The sequence below is a fragment of the Myotis myotis genome, unplaced genomic scaffold (assembly GCF_014108235.1).
Source record: "Myotis myotis isolate mMyoMyo1 unplaced genomic scaffold, mMyoMyo1.p scaffold_m19_p_8, whole genome shotgun sequence".
NCBI classification, from domain to species: Eukaryota; Metazoa; Chordata; class Mammalia; order Chiroptera; family Vespertilionidae; genus Myotis; species Myotis myotis.
This window is the reverse complement of record NW_023416390.1, coordinates 55,232,300-55,259,970: the sequence shown is the minus strand read 5'-3', so window position 1 is coordinate 55,259,970 and position 27,671 is coordinate 55,232,300. Positions and strand designations below refer to the sequence as shown.

At 42.8% G+C, this 27,671-nt stretch overlaps 1 protein-coding gene across 4 annotated transcripts in view; it reads right to left on the bottom strand.

Annotated features, from left to right (window-relative positions):
* RBMS1 (RNA binding motif single stranded interacting protein 1) overlaps positions 1-27,671 on the bottom strand; it is a 221,328-nt gene that overhangs the window by 116,209 nt on the left and 77,448 nt on the right. For 2 of the 4 annotated variants that reach the window (XM_036319081.1, XM_036319082.1), the window contains exon 1: positions 20,622-21,126. The exons of the other annotated variants lie outside the window; for them this stretch is intronic. In XM_036319081.1, the coding sequence (XP_036174974.1) occupies positions 20,622-20,690 (69 nt within the window). In that variant the 5' untranslated portion in view covers positions 20,691-21,126. Of the gene's footprint in view, positions 1-20,621; positions 21,127-27,671 lie in introns of those variants that run through there. 4 annotated transcript variants of the gene reach the window in all.

Here is a 27,671-nt window from a genome sequence, read left to right as displayed (position 1 = left end):
CTTCCCTTGCCTCTGACTGCACAGCCGTGCAGCTGGTGAGAAGTCTGCAATGGGTGAACCCCGGAAAGTTCCCGTCTCTGCTGCAATGGCAGTCTCGCCCACTCCGTGTGTGCAGCAGAGACAGGGAAGAAAAGGGTCAGCGAAAGAAAGAAAATGGAAACCCACTCTATCACACAGTTTGGGGGCTCTGAGATGCTCAGGATTATCTCCTGACTACTATGTCCTCCCCAACAAGACACACAGAGCATGTCCCGGACCCACCTTCCCACCTCCCCCGCCCCCTCCCCCCCCCCCCCCCACACACAGGCAGTTACTTGGAAAACATGCATGGGAAAATCTCAACAGGAAAAAAATTAGAAGCTTTCTGTACCCTGGATTTTAAAGAGTTTCATCTGGCCCCTGAGGTTTATGGCTGGCCGTGGCATCTTAGCTGGCTCAGCACATCTACAAACTGACCTTTGAAACCGTTTCCAGTTTCCTACAGGAAGTCAGAACGGCTCCAACGCATCAGGCCAGCTAGTCCAGTGCTCTGGCCAACCATGCTTCCAAGGGACGTGTGCTATTAGCTTTCCCGTCAGCCTTCAGAGATGTGTCCCAGTTTTTCTTTGGACCCAATTTTGACTCCGTTACTCCTAAATTTGTCATTTTCTACTTGGCACCTGTTACATTTCCTGCCGGCATCACCACTGGACTTTAGAAAACAGCTTATTCCACATCACTGAGAAATTCCCACAGGCAGCGCTTCCCTGAGAACATTTCGCCCAGTGGTCCTCAAACCGCAGCGAGCTCCTCCCTCACGTAGGAGCCTGAAGGTGCCCTTGTGTTTGAGGACTCCCGAGGCAGTAGAACTCAATAAATACCATTTTTAATGCACATCCCAGGAAATTCTGAGGCAGACGTCCTGGGAGTGCACTTTAGGAAATGCCCATGTAAAGGGTAGAACCAAGATCTCTGAAATTCAGAGGCCCTGGTGTCCCTCTGACCCTGGAAAGTGTACTCTATGGTCTCTAAGCTGATCGGAGTCTTTAGGGCACTGACTGGGCTTCCCCACCCACTTCTACCCCAGCACTCGGCTATGATTGTGCCACTCGCAAAGCAGTTGCCATCCTGACCCTTGCTCCCCACGGGGTCTATCTTTTAATTCTCCAAATGACAGCTGATCCTTTGACTTGCCAGCAGGAAAGGCGTCTCCTGGTTCTAAGACAGGGCACTCCCTGGCCACACCCTCCAGATCCTCTTTTGTATCAGCTGATCCAAGCAAACTCGGTTCCCCTGATTTGATACTTTTTAAAAAATATATTATTTTTTATTGATTTCTGAGAGGAAAGGAGAGGGAGAGAGGGATAGAAACATCAATGATGAGAATCATTGGTCAGCTGCCTCCTGCACGCCCAACACTGAGGATCAAGCCCTGACCAGGAATTGAACCAAGACCTCATGGTTTATAGGTAGATGCTCAACCACTGAGCCACACCAGTCGGGCTGATCTGACACTTCTTACCAATCCTTCTCCAGATGTGAGAGATTTTCATGGCTTCTCACTAACTGACACAAAAAAAGTGCAATGGCCAGCTCTAGGTTAAGAGCTCCACATATCTCACTGGGTACAGGCGAGTATAAAACGAATTGCTTGATGATTCCTGGGGGGGAGGGGAGGAGACCTTCTACCGAGGCCCTCCCTACGCAGGGATAGGAAAGATCTTTCTGTTCGAGTTCAGTCATGAAGTCAGTTCCACATGTGTTCAATCCCTACTTTAGTTTATGTGACTACCTGTAGCCAAAAATAAATACATAAATCGAACTCGGAAAATAGTTGCTTTTGTAAACTCAAGGACCTCGTTAGGGGCAGAAAGGTACATTCCCTGACACACAGCACTGCCAGCCGCCCAGAATTTTTTGCTGAAATGATAACTTGTAACTATTCACACCCTGGATGCATTTCTGAAAAATTCTACATGAGCAAATCCATGTTTTACATGTAGTAAGGAAATAGGACTTAAAAAAAAAACAACCTGAAAATAAAACCAGCAAATATTGTCCTCCTAATATACATGTAAACCACTATGCTACATAAGCACTACGCTGCAAAGAAAGACAGGTTCCCGTGCTTGAAGGCATTAAACAGTCTAGTTGGTAATAACAAACACAACCCCCTCCAAAATGTTCAATAACAACTCAGCAATTAAGCAACAGTTATATACAATGAGGACTCCTTTTGTAAAGAGAAATAATAAATAATTTAGCTGTTTAAAAAAATAAAACTGGTGCCATCTGAGATATGTCCTCAGTATTTAAAAAAAAAAAAAAAGGAATTGAGAATTGAAGTTCCACCTCTAATGGAACATACGAACATTTTAAAATTTTTTGTTTAAGACTCAAGATGCTTTGATACCGCTTCACATTCCTACTGACCTACAGCTCTCTAATAGCTTTCAAAACAAACTTAAAAATGGCAAGAATATTTTCCTGTACTGAAGGACTTACCCAATAACTACAGGAACTCACTCTCATTCCAAGTCCCCAGAGGTAACCTGATGCCTTAATGGATAGTGGCGCAACTCATCCCCTTCTCAATAAGAAGGGCATTATGGCTTCCCACTCCATCCACACACACACACATACACCCACAACCGAGATGTGGTCGATGGAAAACCATCACATCAGAATTCTGCTCTAATGTAATAGCAGAACAGCGGAAAAAGGAGATCACCTTCCTGGAAGAGGCAGACCTTGAACCTTAACTTAAGAAGAGAGGAATATGAACTTGACGAGGAGATCAAATTCTGTGTCCCTTTGTGATAGGATAACAAAAAGTTTCAAGGAGAGAAAGGGGGGAAAAAACAGACTTCAAGAAGCAAGGAAAGGATGATGAAAGATTATTTGACTTTGGATGGGGGGCACACAGTGCAATATACAGATCTTGTAACACAGAAATCCACACCTGAAACCTGTATGATCCTATTAATCAATTTAGTCTATATATATACTAGTAAAAGGCTAATATACTAAGTGTCCCTCCAACCGTCCGACTGGTCGCTATGATGCGCACTGACCACGGGGAGGCAGACACTCAAGGCAAGAGCTGCTGTGATGCACACTGGCCATTTATAGAGAAACGGCACCGTGGAGCTGGCTCCGACAAAGCAACACTCGGCTTCCCCCAAGTGGGACACAGGCCCCGCCATCACCCCAGAGCGACAGCCCACCAAGTCGCAGTTGACACTGCTGAGACCTCATGGTGCAAAATGCGGCCCACAGCCCAGCCCAGAAAGGGTGGCTGTGGGCGCCGGGCAATGATGTCACGTAGCAACGCCCAGCTTCCTCTCCCCTAGACTCCTTGCAGTTTCTTCAGCCCAGGAACATGACTTGCTTTTAGCCAGGTGCAAACATTTTCCACTTCAACCAAATGTCTGGGAAGCATTTTCCCATGCCTCATCTCATTTGATCCTCACAGAAGTCCTGGAGTAGGTAGATAAGAGACTCGATGGAATCCTATTTTCTTTCATTAGCCAGAAAACGGAGATTTAGAAAGTTTAGAAACTTGACCCGACTGAAAAGAAGAAATGGTGCACCTTGAAAAATGACTTCAGGTTTTCTTACTGAGCAGAATATAGTCAAACACTGCTGCCGTTAAATATATTACCCTTTGTTCTCCCTGCATGATCTATAATAATAATAATCTGCTTTGTGTTGATATTTACTGCATATTGCTGACAATTACCTGAAAGAGAAGTTGGGGTGCTTCACTGGGCTGGAAAAAGTTTAGCTAAATCAGAAAGCAGGTCTAATTAAGCAAGTTTATTACACACACACACACACACACACACACTAGGTTGGTATATGTGTAAAATTATGCCCCCCCCCCCAAAAAAAGGATACCCCACTATCTTGGAATGTGACCTTACTTGGAGATGGGGTTTTTACAGAGGTAATCAAGTTGAGATCATCAGGATGAGCCCTAACCCAATATGACTGGTATCCTCATAAAAAGGGAAAATCTGCATACAGAGACAGACACGGACAGAGACTGACTGTCAGGTGAAGACTGAAGCTAGGAGACAGGCTGGAACAGATTCTTCCCTACCACCCTCAGAGGGAGCATGGCCCTGCCAACCCCTTCAACTTGGACGTCTATCTCCCAGAAGTGTGAAAAAATTAATTTATATTAACTCAGTTTGTGGAACTCTGTTATGGCAGTCCTTGCAAACTAATATACAGGTGCATGAGTCGTTTGTTTGGGCCATGTTGTTTTGATAATTAGTAAAACAAATTTAGCCACAAAAATTCTTTTTAAAGAAAAAAATTAACATTTCACCCCTGGGATGCTGCTTCTATTTTACCATGGCTCTCTGTTTCACCACTTCAGAATTACGGCCAAGTCTTAGGGATTGAAAATATAAAAAATGACCAAAATATATAAAACGACCAATGATTACATAGATACATGAAGGATCCCTCCCCAAATAAAACTAAACAAAGTATCTTGTCAAGACTGAGCCTTTAATCCAAAACCTTGTGATCTAAACTATAAATTAGCCCTACATTCACTTGGTTTTATTCTTTGTCTACTTCATGTTGACAGTGCTAATAAGTACCATTATAATCTAGTTAGAGTTTCATTTTCTTTCATTCTTTCTGTGCACCTTTTGGTAAAAGAACCATCAGACAAAGGACTCTACACACCCGGGGTCTGCAAACTACCGTCCACAGGCCAAATCCCATCCGCCACTTGCTTTTCAAAATAAAGTTTTTGGAAAACAGCCCTGTCCATTCATTTATAAGTTACCTATTGCTGCTTTTAAGCTACAAAGGCAGTGAATTGTGACAGAGACCTCATGGCCTGCAAAGCCTACCATAAGAAGCCTTCACAGAAACACATTTGCCGAGCCCAGTCTATGAAATGTACAAGTAATTCCCATGTAAACCTTGACTGATTGCTTCCTTTGTCAGCAATCCCAAGGCCGCAGGTACTATTTTCCAATCCAACTCCACACACTGGACTAGCGAACAATGAAAACAGCAAGGGGCTCTTAGAAACTGAAATAGTACCTTTTTTGCTTGAATTTCTCTTAATACTCTCTAGTTTTTCCACATTCCTTTTAAAGAACAAATGAAACCAAAATTGGCAATAAATTGATGCCAATAACGTGGAAGTTATACTTCCTTTTCTTCTCTACTCTGCTTTAGCACCCTAATAAGTAGCTGAATACAGTCAATTAAATGGTACAGTAACTCTAAGGTGACAACCAACACAATGACAAAATTGATCAGCCAACTCAAAATCTTGTTTCTATTCTGGAATCAAATTAAATACACCTGGAAATAAAAGAGCCTAAATTCGCGTGAATTGGAGCATGAGAGCTACAGGTTAGACATGTTCTTACTATGTACTTCTTAAATATCAGCACCGCTTAGAGCACTGATTAATTTCTACATTACATAGTAATGTACATAATTGTTCCATTGCCCCTTTTAGACTACAAGATTAAGAATAAGATCATTAATGTGTTATTCCCTTCATGGCTTAACACAGTGCTTGGCCCATAATGGGCTCTAAAATATTGATTGATTGAATGATAATTGAAGCTGGATTTGTTTGAAAAGGTCCGATCTCTAGTCAGGATAGACTATGAGCTCTAGTCCTGGCTTTATTACAAATAAGCTGTGTGATGCTGAAACAGCCTAAAATTAATTCGTGGAAAAGCTCATCTCCTGAGGCCCTTTCTGCACTAATATTTTATGCTTCTTTTGTGATACACACAATATAACAGACATTATTTCCTATCACTTCATTCAAAACACTTTGTCATGTCAAAGAACTCATTCAGGGTAAATTTTCGTGAAGTAATCAGTGAGGGTCTCTGACAGACACCCACCCACTTTTCTTCAGACTCAGCAACTAAGAACCTTAAAATACATAAAAATAGAAATGCTCCAAGTGAATTATTAGTGTCTGAAATAAATCTTAATTATCACAAAGGGCAATAAACTGGTCATTCAGCTTTTTCAGGAACACACAGCAGCATGTCCCAGACAGGCATTCATCACAGAAGTGTTGTAAAGTCTTCACCATCGTCTCTCTGCACCGGAACTTAACCTAGAAACCACAGAGCACTTTTCACCTGCTGTAATAAGTCAGGCAGGAAGGGGCTAAAATATGCAAATTCATCTACCCACAGCCAATTACATGAAAAAGACAACAATTTAGAGGGCAAAAGTACATTCATTAATAATTAGAAGGTATGGGTTTTCTAGATCACCGATATTTTAACCTAGATTGATTTCCCAAGTCAGTAATCTTGGTTTCATAAAGGCCTTAAGAAGCAATAAGATAGGTGGGAAAATTAACCTTAAGAGAGGAGAAACGAAAAATGAAGGAGATGATGATAGTTGGCAGATACCAGTTTGTTGTGTCTGAAAATAACACACAGCATAGCATCCCTAAGGGCCTACTTGTTCAGAGAATGATAGAAAAAAAAAAAACAACCCTCATATGAAAACAATTCTGAAAACACTGGTGCAAGGGCGTGCCACACTGGGAAAGCCAAGACTTGTAAGGTAGGACGGTGGAGCACCAAGACGCAGAAGACCTAGGCTGTTCAGCCTGTGAGATTTTGGACAATTCATTCAGTGTCTCTGGATTTTAATTTCCTTAATGAAAAGAGTTTGAATAACTAATCTCTAAGATCATTTCCAACTCTAAAATGCAAAATGCCCCTTTAAATAAGTGTTTCCCAAACTGTTCCATAAAATGCATTTAATAAATATTCTAGGTCTAAATAGTTCCAGAATCAAGTAATTCTAGGAAACAATGGCATACATAAAAAGTGGGACAGATGTTTTTACTGTACACTTCTCAGAGACCTTTCAATGCTACTTTATACTGTTATGCTCTAAAACAATACTACATAGTACGTAGTGTTTCCCAAGTTTCTTTGAACACTGCATACTTTAATTCCTGGAACATTTTCAACACTTAATAAAAGCCGAGGATTTTAGTGAACACAATTTGGGAAAAGCAGCTTTAAACAATAAACTTCATGAATTTAAAATCAGATGCTGAAAGAAGCAAAATGCTCGCAGAAGACGTTAAGGCATCCATTTCAGAAACCATAATAATGTCGCTACAGCGTTTACATGTCACATGTTACATAAACTCATTGACCCTTCACTCTAGGACGTCAAGGGTGGATATAAGGATCATTTCCATTTGACCAATGATAATAACTGAGTTTCCCTTCAAGATCTTTCTCATCACGAAGTACTTTCTACTAATGAACAGAATGATCACAATCTTCTACCACTATTATCATTTCAGGCTTTCCCTGACTCACCCTCCAAGATCCTCTTGTGTAAACTGACTTGTTAGGCGACACCCCAAGGAAGGAGGGATGCAGAAACAGCACCTGTGCCAGGTAATGTGGTAAGTGCTGTCACACACGACGTATGAGTTCATCTAATCATCGCAGTAACATTAAGTAACTATGAGATCTACTGTTGTCACTGAGGCAATTAATTATGACCCAGAAAGTTTAGGAAATGTGTTCGCAGTGATGGAACTAGTAAATGGCGAAGTTGGCATCAACATCCGTGTCTACCTTTTTTCTTCAAAAGCAACTTATGAGTTCATTCTTGCTGGTCCAGTGGACAGAGAGGCCCTAGAGCAGCCGTGGGCAAACTACGGCCCGCGGGCTGGATCCGGCCCGTTTGAAATGAATAAAACTATTGAAATAAAAGACCGTACCCTTTTATGTAATGATGTTTACTTTGAATTTATATTAGTTCACACAAACACTCCATCCATGCTTTTGTTCCGGCCCTCTGGTCCAGTTTAAGAACCCATTGTGGCCCTCGAGTCAAAAAGTTTGCCCACCCCTGCCCTAGAGGCTGGGTAAAAATCCTGGCTCTATACCTATTTGCTCTGGAATTTGGGGTGAACAGCTTACACTGTCCTGATCTGTGCAACAGGGATAAGAGGAATTATCTCAGGGAGGTGTTGTCAAAGAGAGAAAATGGGTATAAAAGTCCCCAGACCTATGCCTGGTCTATAGAGATTACTAAATAAATAGCAGCCCCTTCCTTTCAGACAGCTTACAAATTTTATGAGGAAAAATAATTTTAAAAGATAGTCCAGATGCTACGATGGTAAATATAACCAAGGGCAGAGCAAGAAATAGGTGTATCTGGGATGGTGAGGGAAGGCTGCAAAGTAAAGTGATGGTGATGATAAAGGCATCTGCGGTAAATGCAGAAATCCATCCAATTTTCTACACTTACGTGAAGGAGGGGCCAAGTTCAGGAACTATTACTTCCTTCCTAAAGAGCATTAAAAAAAAAGTTCTCATCGTCACAAAACTGATATTCGATGAAGTTGAGATCCACACCCTTATCCACCTTTTTTTTCTTTAAAGGCAAGTTAAGAGGTTTTGAAATAGTTTGAAACTTAAGTTGAGCTTGTGGTTCAGTTTTAAAAAATAATATTTTATTTTGGTTTGTGGTTCATGGCTGGTTGAAGTCTGAAATATGATTTTATTTACACAAATAATATAACAGTAGTTATAAGGGAAGTATAAATTATACAAGAGCCACATCTTAATAAATTTAACCACTGGAGCATTTAGGGCATGCCAGCTAGACACACATGTATTATCTCATTTAATCCTCCCAACAAACCACAAGGTAAGATCCTACAACTACTTTGCCTTCCAGATCTTTTATTTTTTTTAAATTTAATCTCTATTTTTGAAAGTATTACAGATGTCCCCTTTTCTCCCCCATTGACTCCTTCTAGCCCGCACCCCCACCAGCCCCTAGGCCTTCACCACACTGTTGCCTGTCTTGATGAGGGTGTTTCCTCTCTGAACTCTCCCTTCACTCCCAGGGACTTCCCCTATGTTCCTACCTGTTCTCGAAGTTCCTTCTCTCTTGATTTCACCAGTCTCCTTAACTTTTATAACGCTCTCATTCATCACACCTTTTCACCTTGCCAATGCCAAACCTTACATGAGCTCATTCCCCAGAGTCTTCCCCTCTCTTTATTGCTGGAGAAGGGTCCAAATCTCTTGCAGACTCAAGAGCAATGAACTCCCAGGGGACATCATAGAGCTTAGTCATCCCTTTACTCCTCTACTAGTATCTGCTCACCAAATTCCCTGGAGCAGTTATTCCAAATCTTTTGTCACACTCTTTAAGCCTAGGATCCCATCTTCCTTTTCCCTTTTTAAAAATCTTAACAAATGACCTAGCCTCTTTACTGAAATGTAAGCTTTTAGAGTTTGAGCTTCACCCTCTTCCTCCTCCTCTACATATCCAACACAACCGATCTGCTCCTTCCTGTACCCTGAATGGGAAACTCTCAAATCCTGTTCCCAGAAGACCAACCCTGCCTCAGTCTTTCTTAAAAGGAAAACGTATTTCCAACTATTCCCTCTGTTTTCTATTATCTCGCTCTAATTCCAACCACAGTAAAATACTAAAATAATCTGGCCTCAAGGCTATCTGAAAGGACTACCTTTCCTTTTAGATTCCCGATTTTTCCAAAAACACACCCTCTTCACTCATTCATTCCTTAAAGCTTTTGGGCTGTGCTTTTACCACCCTTTCCCCCAACCTTGCCCCACTACCCACATACTACTCTACTGAAACCTCTGTTTCAAAAGTTTTCAAGACATCCCACTGAATATATTAGTCCCCCCCTTATTCACAGGGGACACATTCTAAGACCACCAGTGGGTGCTCAAAACCATGGGTAGTATAAACCATGTATGTAATAGGTTTCTCTTATATATACACAGCTATGATAAAGTTTAATTTGTATAGCAGGCACAGTAAGAGATTAACCATAAATGATGATAAAATAGAACAATTATAATAATACTAGAGGCCCGGTGCATGAAATTTGTGCACGGGTACAGTCCCTAGGCCTGGCCGGCAATCAGGGCAGATCAGGTTCCCCACCTCCCCACCTCTTCCTTCCTCACTTCCTCAGCACCCCACTGCCACCACTGGTTGCCCGCCATGTTCCACGCCACCCCCCTCATGGTCAACGCAGGTCATAGCAAGAGATCAAACTCCCGTTCTCTCGGTCAAACTCCCAAGGGGGCACTTTGCATATTAGCCTTTTACACATATAGACTGTAAGTTATGTAAAAGTGGTTTCTCTCTCTCTCTCTCTTCTCTCTCTCTCTCTCTCTCTCTCTCTCTCTCTCTCTCTCTCTCTCTTTCAAAATATCTTATTGTACTGTACTCACCCTTCTTGTGATGATGGGAAATAAATTATCTACGTGCTAGGTGATGAGATGACGTGAGGTGAATGGCAGGCGTTGTGGAGTAGCGTTAGGCTACTACTGACCTTCTGATAATATGTAACAAGCACTCCATGGCTTCTCTTTGGCATATCGGAATTGCCAGCATCACTGCTCTTGCTCTGTGGGGCCATTATTAAGGAACACCAGGGTTACTTGAACACAAGCACTGTGATACTATGACAACGGATCTGATAACCGAGAGGGCTGCTAAGTGACTAAAGGGCGAGGAGTGTACACAGGATGGATACATGGGATAAATGGATGATTCACATCCAGGGCAGGAGGGAGAGGGCCGGCCATGTCATTAACCTGCTCAGAGCGGATTGCATTATTTCTGGAATTTTCCGCTTAACATTTTTGGACTGCAGTTAAAACCGCGGGTAATGGGGGACTCTTGTATTTCCAATAGCCTATTCTTTGGCCTTTGTCTCCCTTTACCTCAAGGAAACATTTCACAGAGCTGACCATCTAGGAACTCTGTTCTTCTTGGGTTTCTGTGACACTCTCTGGATTCTCCCAAATATTTTGCCATTTCTTTCCCTTCCTTTTGCCAAACGCTCATCGTCCTCCTTCCCACTACAGAAGCTGTGTTTCCCTAGGTCTGCCCAAACTCTTCTACGCCCATTCTCTCCTGGAATGCTTTCATCTACTCCCATGATACACCACTGTGCCTGAGGAGGTTCTGAGCTTCTTGCCCGGAAGTTTTGTACTTTTAACTGCTTGGTAGAAATTTCTGCCTGGGATGGAAGGGAAGGGGGTGTGTAGTAAGGCGTGACTCTTGTGGCCAAATTAAAATGGCCATACCAAGCTCATCACTTTCCTCAGAAACTACTTTATTGCAGTAGGATGGATATGCTAACCTTCACCACCCTACCCGGCCATCTTCCACACTGCCGTGGACGTGGGAGATCTTTTATCATAACCAATACACTAGTTATACTCTAGCTGTGGAAGACAACTATACAGTTATCGATGGCGAGCATCATCAAGAGAAAGACTTACTGCGTAAGTGCTCCTCTCACAAGAATGTGAGCATTCAGGCCAAAAGGGAAAATCTATGCACCCAAGTGGCACCGCCTCTACAATGGCGTTAAGGCAATCCCGGAGGAGCAGTAGGAAATGTTTACAACCATCTCCTGGACCCAAAATGAGTTCTTAATGCAGTTCACACTAGCACTACTAGCATTTCAGGCTGCACAATTCTGCCTCATAAGACTGACTTAGACACAGAAAGGCCTCATGTGTGGACACCTGATTATCGAAAAAGTTAGCACTCGGCAAACACAATCCCCTTCCCATTTATTTTACCACCTAAAAAAAATGTAGAAAATCCCTGTAAGAGAATAGCTGGGTTCTTCATCCTCACAGCCCAGAGCAAGCAGGTTTACAGTAATTCCCCCCCCCCCCCCAATCATTTAGGACTAGAAACCTAGGGCCATTTTACCAAGACCCCCCCTTCCCCATCCAGTCAGTCACCAGCCCAAAATCTTGTCAATTCTTGCTGCATAGTATTTTGAGTCCACTCCATCTAAAACCTTCCCACCACCACTACTCCATTTTATAGCTTTATTTCAATAGTGGCTACACCTTCTAAACTCAGGCGCTCTGATACACTTTAGCAAGCTTGACCCTATCCCCCCTGCCTACCACACACCCCAGTTAACTGGAATTATTCACATTCCCCTAATAGAGCTCATGTTTTCTATGTTCAGATCTTCGCTGTGATGTTCCTTTCCCCTGAAATGTCACCTTCCATGATGCAAGTGACGATCCTGTCTGCTGCGTGAGAAATTCTGGCATCGCCTTTAAGTCCTCCTTCGACACACAGTTATAAAATCTTTTAGAGGGCACCGGCCTCTCTAGCATACTGACAAATTCTCAGAACCTCTTCCCAGGAAAGAGCTAGCGTTTGCCACATTTTAATACAATTTTAGGGGCTTTCATAGACTCAAATGTCTATAAAATCTGGTTGTTCCTCATGCCCACAATGTAACTGCCTTTTCTGCGGTCTTTACCATCTCTAGCTGTTTTAACAGCAAGCTAACTGGTTTCCCTGACCAGCAACAGTGTGATCCCTGCAAGCCACCAGAAGGAAGTCCGCTCCAAAAACCACTTAACTTAGGTTACACATTCAATAATTATTTATCGCAATGTTTCCGAGTCTCTGTTAAACTTTCAGTTAAACAAAAGAACATATCCACTCCCTGCGAGTGGGTCTGATACACCTGACCTACAGAGTGAAGAATGCAGAGGAAGCAGAGGCAACATTGTTTCTGGAATATGTGACTCGGTTGGGTTGGTTTGATCGTAATTGATCTTCCAAAAGAAGATAATTGATCTTCCCAAAGGGTGATTTTTAGATAGTGCCCTGAAGTGGAGAGGCAGAGGTCTTGTCTTAGAACAGAGCTGAACGGGAATTCTAGGTAATGGGAATGGTGTGAAGATAAAAATGCGGGTGTAAGAACCTGAGGGAATACAGAACAATGGGGCTGCACATTTGCACCCAACCTACACAGCATTAAAACAATGAGACTTTAACAGATTTCTTAAGGTAGCATATCAACTGATAAAGTAAGGACCTAACAAGGCAACACAACTTTCCTTCTCTTTCTTTCACTCAACCCCCACCCCCAACTCTCCCTTCCTCCCTCCTCTCTCCTTTCACCAAAGTCTTGCAGCCTCTCTGGGGCACACCTAAAACTCCCCTGATAGGCTGACAATCCCCCTGGTTACACAGTAACAACAGCTTGCAACGTGCTGACATTATCTATACAGTACATGTCTTACAGAAACCTGCACTGCCCCATTATAAATTACAGAAGCCTGAGAGGAAGTCACCCCTCCCACGGCACTGCCCTTTCACAAAGCTGAAACTAAGAAGGAAGTATGTGATAGAGACAGTCATGAGTCTTCATATAAAATAAATCCAAAAGATTCCGACACAAGTCATAGAACAGTCTCAATTTTTTTTCTCCAATTTAGTACAGAAATTAAACGGGGGGGGGGGGGGGGGGATTTGTCCACAAAACAGCTACATTAAAAGAAAACAGAGACAGACGTGGTCATTCCTCAATATTTTGAATAGTTACTTTCCTAAAAAGTAACCGAGAATGTATATAGCTACACTTTCCCCTCATTGGCTCATATAGATAAGCTGGTGCTCTAAAAATGTTTTTTAAAAAGCACAGGCCTGTTTAAAGTACATATAAAAGAGGAAAATACTAAGTTCATAAACACAGAAACGATCCGAAATAGGTGATTTCCAAAACGGTGGTTTAGGAGTTTGCAGTAAAATAAGAACAGAAATTCCCAAGAGTAGAAGACCACATCCCAAAGCTCAGGAAGAGAGAAGCAAGGGTTACCTACATGCTACTCGCTGAGGTTCTCTAAGACAGGAATCCCTCGGGTTTTCACCACAATTTTTAGACATTAAAATAATAAAATGTTCTAGGTTTGTTTTTCACTACCTTTTCCTTGATAACCAAAGTACTGTGTGTTCACTGTCTGAAGCAAGGGGTACTAGAAGGTTGAGGAAAAAATGTAAAGAATCATGAAAATAAGTCCCTTATGATTCTTCCTACCAACGGAGGGAAACATTAAAATTTTGACATGTTTTCTTCCGATCTATTTACAATGCATTTTGAGACTGTATTATTGTATTTACAATTAACAAGTACAAATAGAGGGTGGGGCAAAAGTAGATTTACAAAATCTACTGTTTTGAGTTTGCAAAACACAGTTTACTCTTGATTATTATTATTATATTATTTTCCATACAAATAACTATAAACCTACTTTTGCTTTATCCTGTATAACCATCCCTAGTTTACATTACATTACTTTGAAACTCCATGTTTGTTTAAATGAATAAAATTAGGATGCCAATCTGTATAACACCATTCAATAAATGTTAAATAACAAGAGCTGCATTGATTAATTATTTTAATGCAGAATTTAGTTTGTTCCATTTAATTTTTCACCTTGTCCTAACTCCAGGAAAAGCTTGCTTCCGTCCTCAAGGTGTATCTATCCTACTTAAAAATTTACAGTCTTTAGAATGTATTAAACAAAGCATTCTTTACTGATGCAGGTTTAAAAACAAACACCTACCGATATCCAAGGACCAAAAAGAATGTTTATTTTTCTGAGTAATGCAAGCAGGGCATTCTTTGGAAACCAAATATACAAACAAGACAAAGAAAAGAATTCAGGAAGTCATTGTGCATACACTAATAATCAAATTTTCAAGCAAATTAAAAGATAGCATTTTTCACAAGAAGAGTGAGCAATGCTCTTTTTATCCCTCTCCAATCTTGGATGGACATAATTTAAAGAATAGAGGATTGGAAGGTGTGTTTTTTCCCTCAAAGAGAAGGCATGCTCTGCTAAGACATAAACACAGGAACTGCTGTTTTAAAATGTAGTGGGATTCACTGTTATACTTCTTTTGGTTCAAATGTGGTTGAGACTCTTGTTTTCAAGCTCCAGGTCTTTGTCCTTTCGGATGCTGCCCCACTTTCTAAACACAGTCCATTCTGAGAGGCTGTCAAGGTCTCCCAGGAACACACAGAGCCTCCCAGGACCACCCGCGGCTGCCTGCTCTGTGGGGACATTAATAATAATAACACCTTAGAAGGATTAACAACAACCCTGTGGAGTGGGCACTATTATCTTTACTTAACAGAAGCTGAGGCTTAGCCAGGCCAAGTGAAGGAGCATGCAAGTGGCAGAGCCAGAACTTAAGCCAGGGTCTTTCAATTAGATTGAGTGATAGTTTACAAAGTTAAAATGTGAAATCTGCATTGCCAGCGGGGCTCAAGGAATATGCGAAGAGGCAAACTTTTAAGTGGAAAAAGTAGGAATGGAAAGGGTGATAATGATGGTTTTCTTCAAAATTTTAAAAATATTTTTATTGTTTTCAGAGAGGAAGAGAGAGAGAGATAGAAATATCAATGATGAGAGAGAATCATTGATCAGCTGCCTCCTGCACGCCCCCCACTGGGGATAGAGCCAGAAACCCGGGCATGTGCCCTGACTGGGAATCAAACCCTGACCTCCAGTGCATAGATACATAGCATGACACTCAACCACTGAGACACACTGGCTGGGCGATAATTATGATTTTTATAACTAGTTTTAAAAAGTAAAGTGAGTTTCCCAGACTTGGGATTGCTGGATTATATATATAATAAAGTAAGGTCCTAACAAGGACTATATATATATATATATATATATATATATATATATATATATATATCTCCACATAATATTTGTGACATTAATACTAAAACATTGTTTATCTGAAATTCAATTGAAATTGGCTTTCTATATGTTATCTGACAACCCTAAAGTAAGGGCCTTTATGAAACAAACAAAACACTAATAAATTACAGAGCTACAATTCCCAAAGCTGAAATCTGGGATGCTCTGTGTGCCACATGTCTTTGGGAGGCCAAGTCAAGGGAAGTGTAGTGAGTGGGGCTACAGCTGTTCTGGACTGAGCTTCCTTCTCTTTCTCCTGGTAGCAGACACAGCCCTTCACTCCAGAGACCTAACTTTCATCAACCAAACCATTTAAAGTCACCGACGCAAAAATTCCTCACCCTTCTCTACTTTATGTGGATGTTGTTAAGATTAAATACAACTGAGATTGCGAGGGGATATCGTATGTATCTTTAAATATTTATTGGCCGAGTGCTTTGAAAATATAGTCTCAGAAACCTGGATCAGACAGACTCTTCCCCCACTACCAAGAAAGGGCTTGAAAAGTATTACAGAATATGGTGCACCCAGCTGACAGCAGTCTCTAAAACGAAGAAAAGAACAAAATCAAGAACTGTGATCAAAACCTGAAGTGAAATGTAGTCAGATGCCAAAAGGAGTGCCTAGCAGAAAACCTGGATTATCACCGCTGGAGAATCCAGTACCTTTCAAATGGCTATGGACACGTATTTAAAACAGAGTTCCATGAGCTCATAAACTGAATCACAAACACATGGAGATAGCCTAAGACAAAAACAGGACCTTCGTTATGCATACCAATTTAATTTTCTGCTAATTTCCACTAAACCTCCAATCTCGGTGGCTTGAGTATATTTACCTTCTTTTAAAAAACAACAAATTGGGACTAGCTCAAACATTGTTCATTTAAATATTTCTATGCCCAACTTTAATCTTCAAACTGTAACAAACCCAATATACTACACATAAATCACTGTGAACAGAAACTGCTTGAAGAGGATTAATCAACAGCTTTGTATGTCATCCTCTTAACTGAATCACTTGAATTCTTCATGTGCAGCTACACCCAGTTAATCTTCCAGAAAGCAGCAAACTATGTAAATCTACTTAAACTGGGGAGATAAGAACTTCACTTGTCAAAAGTTAGCAACATTGAACAAGTACACAAGAAAAATATACACATTCCATGAAAATACTTGCATTCACTCCTCTACCCCAAACCCTATGGTAAACCACCAGAACACATTACTTAGCAAAAAAAGGGCTTGTGACATGTAATGATTGGTTTCAATTTAGCAATAATCGTGCCTCAGATAAATTTCATTGGCTACGATACTGTGTGCCATGATTTATTATAAAAACCAAAGTATCTATACATATAAAAGCCTAAGCAACCCGACGACCAAACGACCAGTCGCTATGAAGTGCACTGACCACCAGGGGGCAGGCACTCAACGCAGTAGCTACCCCCTGGTGGTCAGTGCGCTCCCACACCCAACCTCCCATGGCCGGCCAACCTCCTGCAGTCCCTTCTCCCTGGCTGGCCGGCCCTGATTGACCCCGATAGCCAGCCAGGCTGAGGGACCCCACCCGTGCACAAATTCATGCACCGGGCCTCTAGTATGACATAAACTGAGTCAACTACCTCAAAAAAGCAGTTTCAAAATGGAAGTAGGGAAACACAAAGACAGACATAACTAATAAAATAATTTTAATGGAAATTCATTTTCTATATTTAAAGGCTTTTCAGCATAAAGCACTTTTTCTTCGAAACACATGAAAATATTTTCACAACTACGAAAGTCCTGGCAAATGGTTTTGTTTAGGTTGTGGGGGTGCTGTTTTCATAGAATCAGGCTGGATTTGCTTAAGGAATGTCCTATACCTGAAAGTCACGGTCAACAAAAATAGGACATTTCTCCACTAAGACCTGAACCAACAATCTTTGTCTAGATACTGCTTACTGGGTTCTCACTCCACTCCAAAGCTTCTCACTTTGACCTGAGGCGACCAGGTGCATTTCTAATGTGTGGTGAGGCCTGTGATGCAGGAAAACCCTGTTTATCCTGGATGAGGCCAGAGATCAGTGCCCCTGGATGCCCTGGATACACTACCTGGGCAGAAAGGGGATGAGCACCACCCACCTCTGCTTTAACCGAAACTGGTTGACTCCTTTACGTGGAAAATGTCAAGTTTTAGGAAGAAATTGTACAATCATTCAGTAGTGGCATATTCTGGCTTCAGTGCTGCTTCCAAACATCACAAACCCACTATCCATATCATCATTCATTTACATCATCCTTCACCTCCAACCTCACAGCCTCTGCCCGCGCCCAAAAAAAGGTGGGAGGAATCCCTGGACTTCGGAGACTAGAGGGGCGATGGGCAGCCCGTCTGGGCTCTGCCCGGGTTTCTATTGAGGTGTGCCCGAAAGCAGGCATTAACAGTATGGTGGTTTTAAGGGCTTGACTGCCAGGGTCCAAATCCTGGCTCTGTACTTTGGACTGTACAGACTGAGGATGTTACTTAATCGATACCTCAGTTTTCTAAACTGTAAAAGGGAAATATTATTATTGCCTGCCTCACAGGACTGAGAACTAAGTGGGTTAACCCACCAAAAGCACTGAACATAGTAACCAACAGGGCAGGAAAGTGAGTGCTCAATGATGGTTAACGACTACCATTATATATATATATATATATATATATATATATATATATATATATATATATATATATATGCATTTCAAGTGCAATTCTGAATCAGAACATTTTTCCAAAGGTAATTTTTAAGTATTCCTCACATTCAACTTTTTTTCCTCAGGTTAGTTATCTGTAATCAGCTCTGAAAGCTGACTATTTTCTGGATTAAAATTCAACTGCATTATACACCTAAAAGTTACCTATTCTTTCATCAAAATGAACACACTAACATGTATCGAAAGATGCAAGCTGAACATCACAAAACCCCTTTAAAAGGCGCTCATCAGACTTCCCATTTAGGCTAAGCGGGGCGAGATCACAAAGTCACTCCTGGTCACCAGGTCCCCGTGCGGGAAGTGTGCTTTTCCAGTGAATGGCTCAACACCAACAAAAGAAACCTTTGAGTCAAATACCACTGGTACCCGGGGTCTTGTGCCTGTATAATGCCTACACATTCATTTCTTTCTTTGCCTATAGAAAAAGGAAGTCTGTTTGTTTTTCTGATTCAGTCAGCCCTTTTAGTCTCTGAATCTGAGGAGAGCCCCATGAAAAGAAGAGCATCTTATCAGCGTGCTCCAGGCCAGCAGGCTATCCCCCTCCACACACAAAACCTCCAGCCCCTCACAGTCCAACGCCTCACCCTCAGAGCCTTTTCCCCATTTCAGAGCCAACACCCCACCGGGTTTTGACAACAAATAAATGAACACACAAGGCCTTTACATAATTAGCCCGTCTTTTCAGGGAGAGTGAGGTGGGTGGGGGAGGAGGATTCAGGGTAAGAATATTTACTGTAAATTGGCTCCCTTTATGAAGTTGATGTGAGTGTGCTGGACCTGAGGGCATTTATTTTAAATGAGGCCACATGAAGTTAAGAGATGCCAGTTTCTGAATCTTGACAATTTTAGCATAGACTTCAGCCTGCTCATAATACAATCTTTCTTTCTTTCCTTTTTATTTTATTTTATTTTATTTTTTTTAGGAGAGGACTTTTCTTAAGCCAGGTAAAAGTTCCACTGACTTGGACAGCAGGGGCATACAGATCAGGGTGTGTTAACTGCCTTTTTAAGAGAAAAGTAACAAGTAAAAGAACCTAAGAACAGAAAACAATACTTTTTGTTTGACACTGTCACTATTTGACAAAATGAGCCGTACTTTCAGATATACTTATGCTAGAACATACCCCCCCTTCCCAAAAACATGACTATGAGAATAAAAAGGACTAAACATGATCAACAACCCAGAGAACGCCTTCAGAAAAGCCACCAGGCATCACTGTCATCTGTCATGATCTTAACAGAGCCACGGTCTGCATGGAAAGATGCAGTTTGTTTGTATCATTATTGGGGTAATAACTTAATTGATTTGTCTCAATGGCTAAGGATGTAGACAAGATATTTATTCTGGAAGAAAAATATCTGCAATCCTCTTTTTGTTTCCTCCACAAGCATCTTGCCGCTGACCTCTAAATCAGTTTAACCTTTTTTTTTTCTAAGCAGACCTGCACATTTTTTACATAATTTAGAAGTAGGTTTTATTACTGCTTCTGCTGAAAGGCTCCCGTGAGATCTATCACAACATGGCTTCAGTACCCTTCTTTTTAAAAACAAAGATGAAAAAAAAAAAGAACAAAACAAAACAAAAGGCTGTAGCTATAAGCTCCCAGCCCCACTCCCTTTCCCCAGAAGGGGATTCTGATCTAGCCACTTTAGTGCCTTTGGAGTTCAATCTGTTAAAAAATGTATGAAACTGCATTAAAATAAGAAAAGGCATGTGTATGACTCAGGCTTATCCAAGTATCTCTGCAACTAGATGTCACAGGATTCCCCTGTGCTTCTGAAAACTGAAAACCTTGAGAAAGTGACAGTAGAAGTTCCTGTTTCTTTTTTAAATATACTTGGGAGGGGGGCGCGCGCGAACACACACACACACACACACACACACACACACACACACACACACTGGTCTTCCGGGTTTCCTACGAATCAGGCAGCTTCTTTGAGGTTTCAAGGGAAGATTGTTGCAAATCCACGTTACGACTTCTTACTCTACTACACACAAAGGTTTCAGAAAAAAAACAACCCAAACTTGTTGCAGAGCTGGGCGAAGCCCCCGGCCCGGCGCGCCCGGCTCCCGCCCCTCTCGGCCCCTTCCCCTTCCTCCCCGTCCCGCCCGCCCGCCCGCCCGGCGGGGGCGAGGGCATCTCCCCGGCTAAGGTCACCGGCCCGAGCCGTCCCCGCCGGCCGCCTCCTTCGGCAACAAGGTCACCGCCCAGCCCGGTCCCTCGGAGGAGGGGAGCCGTGTCCGGCCGAGCGCTGCCGCCCTTTGTAAAGCGGAGCCGCCGGCCCCCGCGCGGCATCCCCGCCGCCTCACCTGCTTGCGGTAGGGCGTCCTGCAGTGGCTGCTGCCCCCGGGGTGGCCGCTGCTGCTGGGGAAGATCATCGCGGCGGGCGCGGGCGCGGGCGCGGGGCAGCCGGGCGGGGGAGGGCGCAGGGAGGGGGCCGGCCGGGGCCGCGGCCGCTCCGGGAACTCCCTCTCGCCGCGCGGCGGCGGCCGGCGGGGGCTGCAGCTAGGCGCGCGCTTCTCCGCCCTCGGCCTCCCGACTCGGCTAAAAGTGCGGCGCGGCGGCGGCGGGGGACGCTCGGACGGCTCGGGCGGCCGCCGCCCTGCGGGCCATGGACGGGAGTTGGCGCGCGGAGCTGGGGCGCCGGGGACTCTCCGGGCGGCAGCGGAGGAGCAGCGCCGCCGCGTCCCCACCTCCCGTGGCCTCAACCACCGCCCCGAGAGCGCGCCGGCCGGGGGCGGGGAGGCGGCCGCGCACCGCCCCGCGCCGCGCCCGGGCCCACCCGCGCCTCCCCGCTCGCGGGCCGCGCGCCGCGCCCGCAGCCCCGCCGGCCCGCCGGCCGCCGCGCGCTCCCTCCCGGGCTGGGGGCCGGGGCCGGGGCCGCGCGGGCCGGGGAGCCGCCGGCGCCCCCGCTCTGGTGCAATGGTTGGGTCTGGCTCCCCGCATGCCGCACATTCCTTGGAGGAGCCACCCCTGCTTTTCTTTTCCCCCCTTCTTCTCTTCGCCCGAGCACCCGAGGCAGCTCCGCACCCCTGCTCGGAGCCCCTTTTAAGGGCCTCGCTTCGGGGGTCACTCTGACACCTGGGTTAGAAGCAAACTGGTCCCAGGTCTCCTCTCCTTTCTTTCATCCTTCCAAACTGTCCTCCCGCCGTCCACTCCCCCAGAAAAGGTGCGGGCAATCACTCCTGCTTCGAGGAACCAACCAGCCCTCCGTCAATCCTCTGCAGATCCCCGTTCCCCCGTTCACACACTCCAATTTTAGCAGCGAAAACAGGTCTCCACTCCCCAAGCCCTCAGCGCAGATACGTCAGTAAAGTTCCATACTTCGTTTCTATGCTGGCGTTTACAAGTTACCTTCAAGATGACAGTATCAAAGGATGAAAATCATTTAGGGCCATCGGTTTGGTAAGCCTTCCGGGAGACTGAAACGGTATAATCCAATGTGTTAATTATTAGATGCCACACAGAAACTGCAAAAAAAGAAGAAGAAGAAGAAGAAAAGGACAAAAGGAGGTAGTTCCCTTTGTTTCCCAGTTGAAATCATCTCAGGTGGCTCAAGATGCCACTTCTCTGGATCACCTTTGCATTAGTGTGTCAAGCCTAGAACCTACAGTGAAGAAGGCCTCTCAGACAAGTCCCCCAAGCAGAGCCCGCCTTCTCTGGACAGGCCACTAGGACAGACTTGACACTTTCAAGTTGGCCCTTTCGAGTGTATCACAGGGAAATATCGCCTCGCTAAGTTTCACAGAGTTCTTCCTTGAATCTGGTCTCTAACACCTTCCTGGAAAGGGCCATCTGCCCTGATAATGAAAAATCCTAACTCGACTGAGAAGTAAAGGCACTCAACTTCTGGCTGCCAGAAGGAAAAAAAAATTAAAGTGTCCCTATGGAAACCGAGTCTTCTAGCAAAGCTGCGGCCATTCAAGGATTTATCCAGGACCAAGAAACTGATACTTACCCACCCTAGATATCCTGCAGTGGCCTGCACACTCCCAGTTGCTCCTAATATTCTCCCACAAAAGTGATGAGAACTAGCAGGTCTCACCTAATCAAAAACAACCATAGGTGTGCATATAATTCCCAATTCTTTCATAAGAAAAGGAAGCAGCGCAAAAAAAACAAAAAAAAACAAAAAAAAAAAAACACAACAAAGAAAAACTTAATTCTGGGCACAGTACGAGGCACACAATAGTCAAGTAAGAACTTGGAAAAATTCACAGAAACGTACCTATCCTTTAAAGTGCTTTAATAAACACAACACAGCTAACATTCCATATATATAAGTGAGAACTATTTCTTACTATTCCATGAATTTTTTAAAATATATTTTTATGGATTTCAGAGAGGAACGGAAAGGGAGAGAGAGATAGAAACATCAATGATGAGAGAAAAATCATTGATGCGCTGCCTCCTGCACGCCCTACGCTGGTGATCGAGCCCACAACCCAGGCATGTGCCCTTGACTGGAATCAAACCGGGGACCTTTCAGTCCGCAGGCCGACTACTCTATCCACTGAGCCAAGCCAGCTAGGGCTACTCCATGCATTTATTTTTATTTTCATTTTTTTTGTTGTTTAAAATATTACAGATGGTAGTACATATGTCTCCTTTTTCCCCCCCATTGACCTTCTTCCGCCTCCCCTACCCCCCCCCCACATGCCCTCACCCCCACCCCAGTGTCTTGTGTCCATTGGTTACTTGTATGCATGCATATAAGCATACTCCATGCATTTAGAGTTGTTTTGGCTGTCCCTTTGCTGTCTCCTCTCACTAGGACCCTTTATGGCACATTATTAACCACAAGCATAAAACATAAGGTTTTAGGTAGAAGTGTTCAAATCCTAGGTGCCTTTTTCTGAGAACTTCATGCCCAAGATCCCCACAGTTCAGACCTGTCATCTTTGGGGGAAATTCCACATACAACTTCAGTTGTCATTACTGGTCTCTTAGGAAACCACAACGTAAACCACAAAAGAACAGTGTAGAGTAATTTTTCTATGGCTGTGCTCTCACGTCATGATACTTTGGATACTGTGCTATTCTAGGCTGCCAAGACTTGACTTGATGCCCTCCAATAGCTTTACAACATAAGACAAAATTTCAAGTGATTAATTTTAAATTAGACTATGAAAAGAATTTAATACTAGATAATAAAATATACCAAGGATATTAAATGAATAAAGGGCACTATTTTTAAGATTAAAAAAAATGTATAGAACAAAATGTAGTGTTCTATAATGGTGAATGACATAATAGGAGAGAATACAAGCATACATTAAAAAACAAACAAAACAAAACCTAAAAACACAATGTCTACCAGCCAGGGTTCAAAAGCTTCCGACTTACATAGGTGCTACACTCTTAACTAAGCAAAGCAACACACAGAAAGGGAAAGGCAGGTTTTCCACCCTCAAAGATTATAAATGTAATGAAGTAACAAAAGTTCAAATAATTCCAACATTGATAGAAAAAGACAAATATGAAACCATGTGTGTCTATATTATCAGTTATAGACAATCCACAAGTGCATAGTTGTAAGTAATTTCAGGGATGGATCCCGGTGAGATTCATCTGGAAAAGTTTATTAAGCTTTGGAACAAGTCAGTTTTAAGACAAACAATGTTAGGAAACATTCTAGAGAAACTGCAAATTATGGTAAGAACTGGGGTTTTGGAGTCTCCCTTATACATGCTCATCCTCCTGAAAGGGAAACTGAGACTTTGCTGCTGGCGGTCCCATATCACCCTCCTCCCCCAACTCAGCTGATGGATAAAGTTGTGGGAATATGACCCAAGGGCAGCAGAGCCACCGACAAGCCAGTGACCTATGACATGCCTGGGACTGAAAAAATGAGCAGAGCCAATCAGGTTCTCACCCTGGGAATCTGATTCAGAAAACTCCAAGAGCTGAACCAGTTAAGAATGGGACAGAAGCAGCTAGAGTGCCGGGGGTAGAGCTGAGGTCACAAAAATCAAAAGCACATGCAAGCCAAGGTTATGAGGAAGCAGAAACTATGAGTAAACAGGAAGCTGGCTGGCAGCAAGCAGAGAGTCAAACAGATGCCAGGGGTGGTGAGCTCCTGGCCATGAGATGATGATGGAGGGAGCCAGAGTCCCTGGAGCTGCTTTGGTTCTTGAGACTTACAACAGCCCCTCCATGTGTATACTTAGCTCTCCCCACACCACCCCCCTAACTTCAATGAATCTGGACTCTGCAATCCGAGGAACAAAATTAAAACAGCCAAACAGATCTAGCTCCGTATTTTAGCTTCCCACTTACTAGCCATGTGGCTTTGGGCAAGTTAGTTAACCTCTCTGCGTCCCAGACTCCTCACAGATTGTCATAAGTATAGACACAATACACCAACAAAAGTGCTACACTCAACTGGCAGCTGTGATTATTGTTTTTCCGGGTTTCACTACAGTCGTTTGTAGATTTCAGCGGGAGTACTGTGCAAATAACTGACGCTCAGTAAGTCTGGCTGACCATCAAAGAGCAGAAGCAAGGGTGTAGCTAGAACTGACAAAAAGCAAAAAGAGCAGATTTAGGTAGGGGGAGGCCATCTGTTATTAAAAAAATAAAAAAATCTGGTAAAATGTTTCAATAGCCTGGGTGCACTGAAGTTTTTCTGCTGTATTTGTTTTTGGCCCATTTCCTTTAATGAAGTTATGTGTCGGACTAGGGACATACCTTTATGGATGTGCGAGAGTAGACGAATGAGGACAATAAGGTTGGAGCCACCAGCACCTGCAGAAGCCTGCAGTCAGGTAGAGATGAGCCCTGCGACTTGCACGCGTTTGTATAACTGGAATTTGAGAATCTGAATGTAGGAGACACTTGCTTCATAGAAACAATTTGAAAATGGGACTTTCATTTATAAACTTTCATATCTCATTTCACTTTCACAACAACCCTGTCAGGTCAGAAGGGTTATTAGGCTCCATTTACAGACGAGAGGAAGTTAAAGTAAGACCGACTGACCAACCCATAGAGCTAGTAAGTGGCAAGCATTAAAATCTAGACCTAGATAGGGTTAAAAGACGGCTGTCCTGTGCTCCTTCACCTCTATAATGCTGTGTCTCCAAAAAGCCGTATAAATAATGCTCTAATTCCCTGTGAGTACTTGTAACCCCTGTGGCACCCGAGTTGCTGTACACTAATAATGCAAAGACATTAAGTGATAAGTGCCAGCCAAGTGGTCTAGACAATTATGTGCTACGGAGTCCACAGGAGGGAGAGATCAATACAGGATATGGGCGTGGGAAGCTCAGCTGTATAAATGTTTTGTCTGAGGGACATTCAGAAAGAAGCGCTGTGCAGATAACCTGAAAACATGAACTTGAGATAGAGGGCCGGGATGAGAGAGAATGTAGATTTGGGGTGGCCACTGCTGAAATCATGGCTAATTGATATACTCCCAGAAAGAAGCAGATGATGATAAGTCAAAAGGCTAGAAGACTCCCCTTCCCCAATTCCCACACACACACATTACTGAGCCCCATTGAAGAGAGAAGCCTTTGAATGAAATTACAAAGAAAATATGATGGGAAAGCTAAGCTTGGAAAGAAGAAAAAAACAAGATGGAGGCAGAGAAGATACCCAATGAGATAAGAATGGAACACCTCTATCCACAAAAAAACACACCTACAGCAGGCTCTATCCTTCTGTCATTGCTACTACATTCCAGGCACCTTTTTTCATTTGGGTCACATTGAAAACAGAAAGGAATTAAGAGGAAAATTCATCCAACATTATTTCAAGTTATAATCTTTAATGAATAAAACATAACCACATAGTATTGGTTAGTGTAAGCAGTTCACACCAAAAAATCATTTACATTTGGAGTCTCTATTGCTCACCAGGCCTCTGGCTCCTAGCAAAATGGGGAGGGGGGCGGGGAGAGAGAGAGAGAGAGAGAGAGAGAGAGAGAGAGAGAGAGGAGATGTTTTAAATTTCCCTTCTTTCCCAGTACAAAACAGAGTTGATAAAGAACTCTATTTCTAAAGTAGCAGAAATATTTTGTTATTTACTATTTTCTTTTTTAAAAAATTTATGATTCTTATTCTAGACTCAAAGGCTCCCTAGACACGTGTAAAATGAAACCACTATAATAAAACCATAGTTCTGTAGCTATAATCCTAGAAGGTATATAGAAAACATAACATAGACATATACTGATGACTTTTACCAGAAGCAATATTCTAGTAATTCCTAAATCGACCCTGATGAACAAAAAAGAAGAAATGGGCTTTTACCCTACTGTGCTTCTCTGCAAGAACTAATACATAATAGCTCTCATTTATTAACTACTATATTCCAGGCACTTTCTCAGCATCTCTCTCTCTCTCTCTCTCTCTCTCTCTCTCTCTCTCTCTCTCTCTCTCTCACACACACACACACACACACACACGAGAGAGAGAGAGAGAGAGAGAGAGAGAGAGAGAGAGAGAGAGAGAGAGAGAGAATGGTTATCGCATTTTGCTGAAGAGAAAACTGAGACTCAGCGGTTTAAGTAATTTTCCCAAAGCCACATAAATCCAATACATAATGAAGCTGAAATTTGAACTTAACTCCAAAGTCCCCTCCCTCTAATAATACTAATAATAGTTATTATTACTATTACCCATAGGTCAAGTCCAAACCCCACCCATAGGGGAAAACTTAAGAACCCAACCCCAGGTGTGCATTACAATCTGTCCTTGGGCAAATCACTTAAGGATATGGACTTATATAGAATTTCCATTCAGTTGAATACGAAGGCAAATTCTCCAATATAAGGATATATAATAATAGTACAGATATATATTCTGGCCCAAATTAGCTCCTAATCTCACTTAACTGATAGTTGTTTAAGGTGTAATCTACCTCTTGCAACCAGTTTTATTTTCTGGGATCGTTGGTGGGATGGAGTTGGGAGAGAGGCAGAAACACAGTCTTCTAGGAGCCAGGATGGTGGTGGGGGAGAGGTATTTCCTGAATCTTGAACTGGAACTGAGAACATATTTTCCCTCAAAAATAACGGGAGACCATATTAGCAATCAGCTTCATTATTTAACCCATAGATGCTTATAGGTCAATTAAAATCCTAATCACCATTTAGGACATTTCTCCCTATGGCAAAACATCCTCCAAATTTGAAACAAATAATTTACAATCAAATTTTTTGGATATAATCTGCTCGTAAATTTTACTCCTGCATAACAGTTAATAAAATTCAATGCTTTCTCAAATTCCTGGCAGAAGGGGACTCTAAGTTCAATTTATTTTTCTATTTTTGTATAAAAACCGGTGCATGGGTTTTTATTCTTTAAAAAAAATAAAACAGCCCTGGCCAGTTTTGTTCAGTGGATAGAGCACTG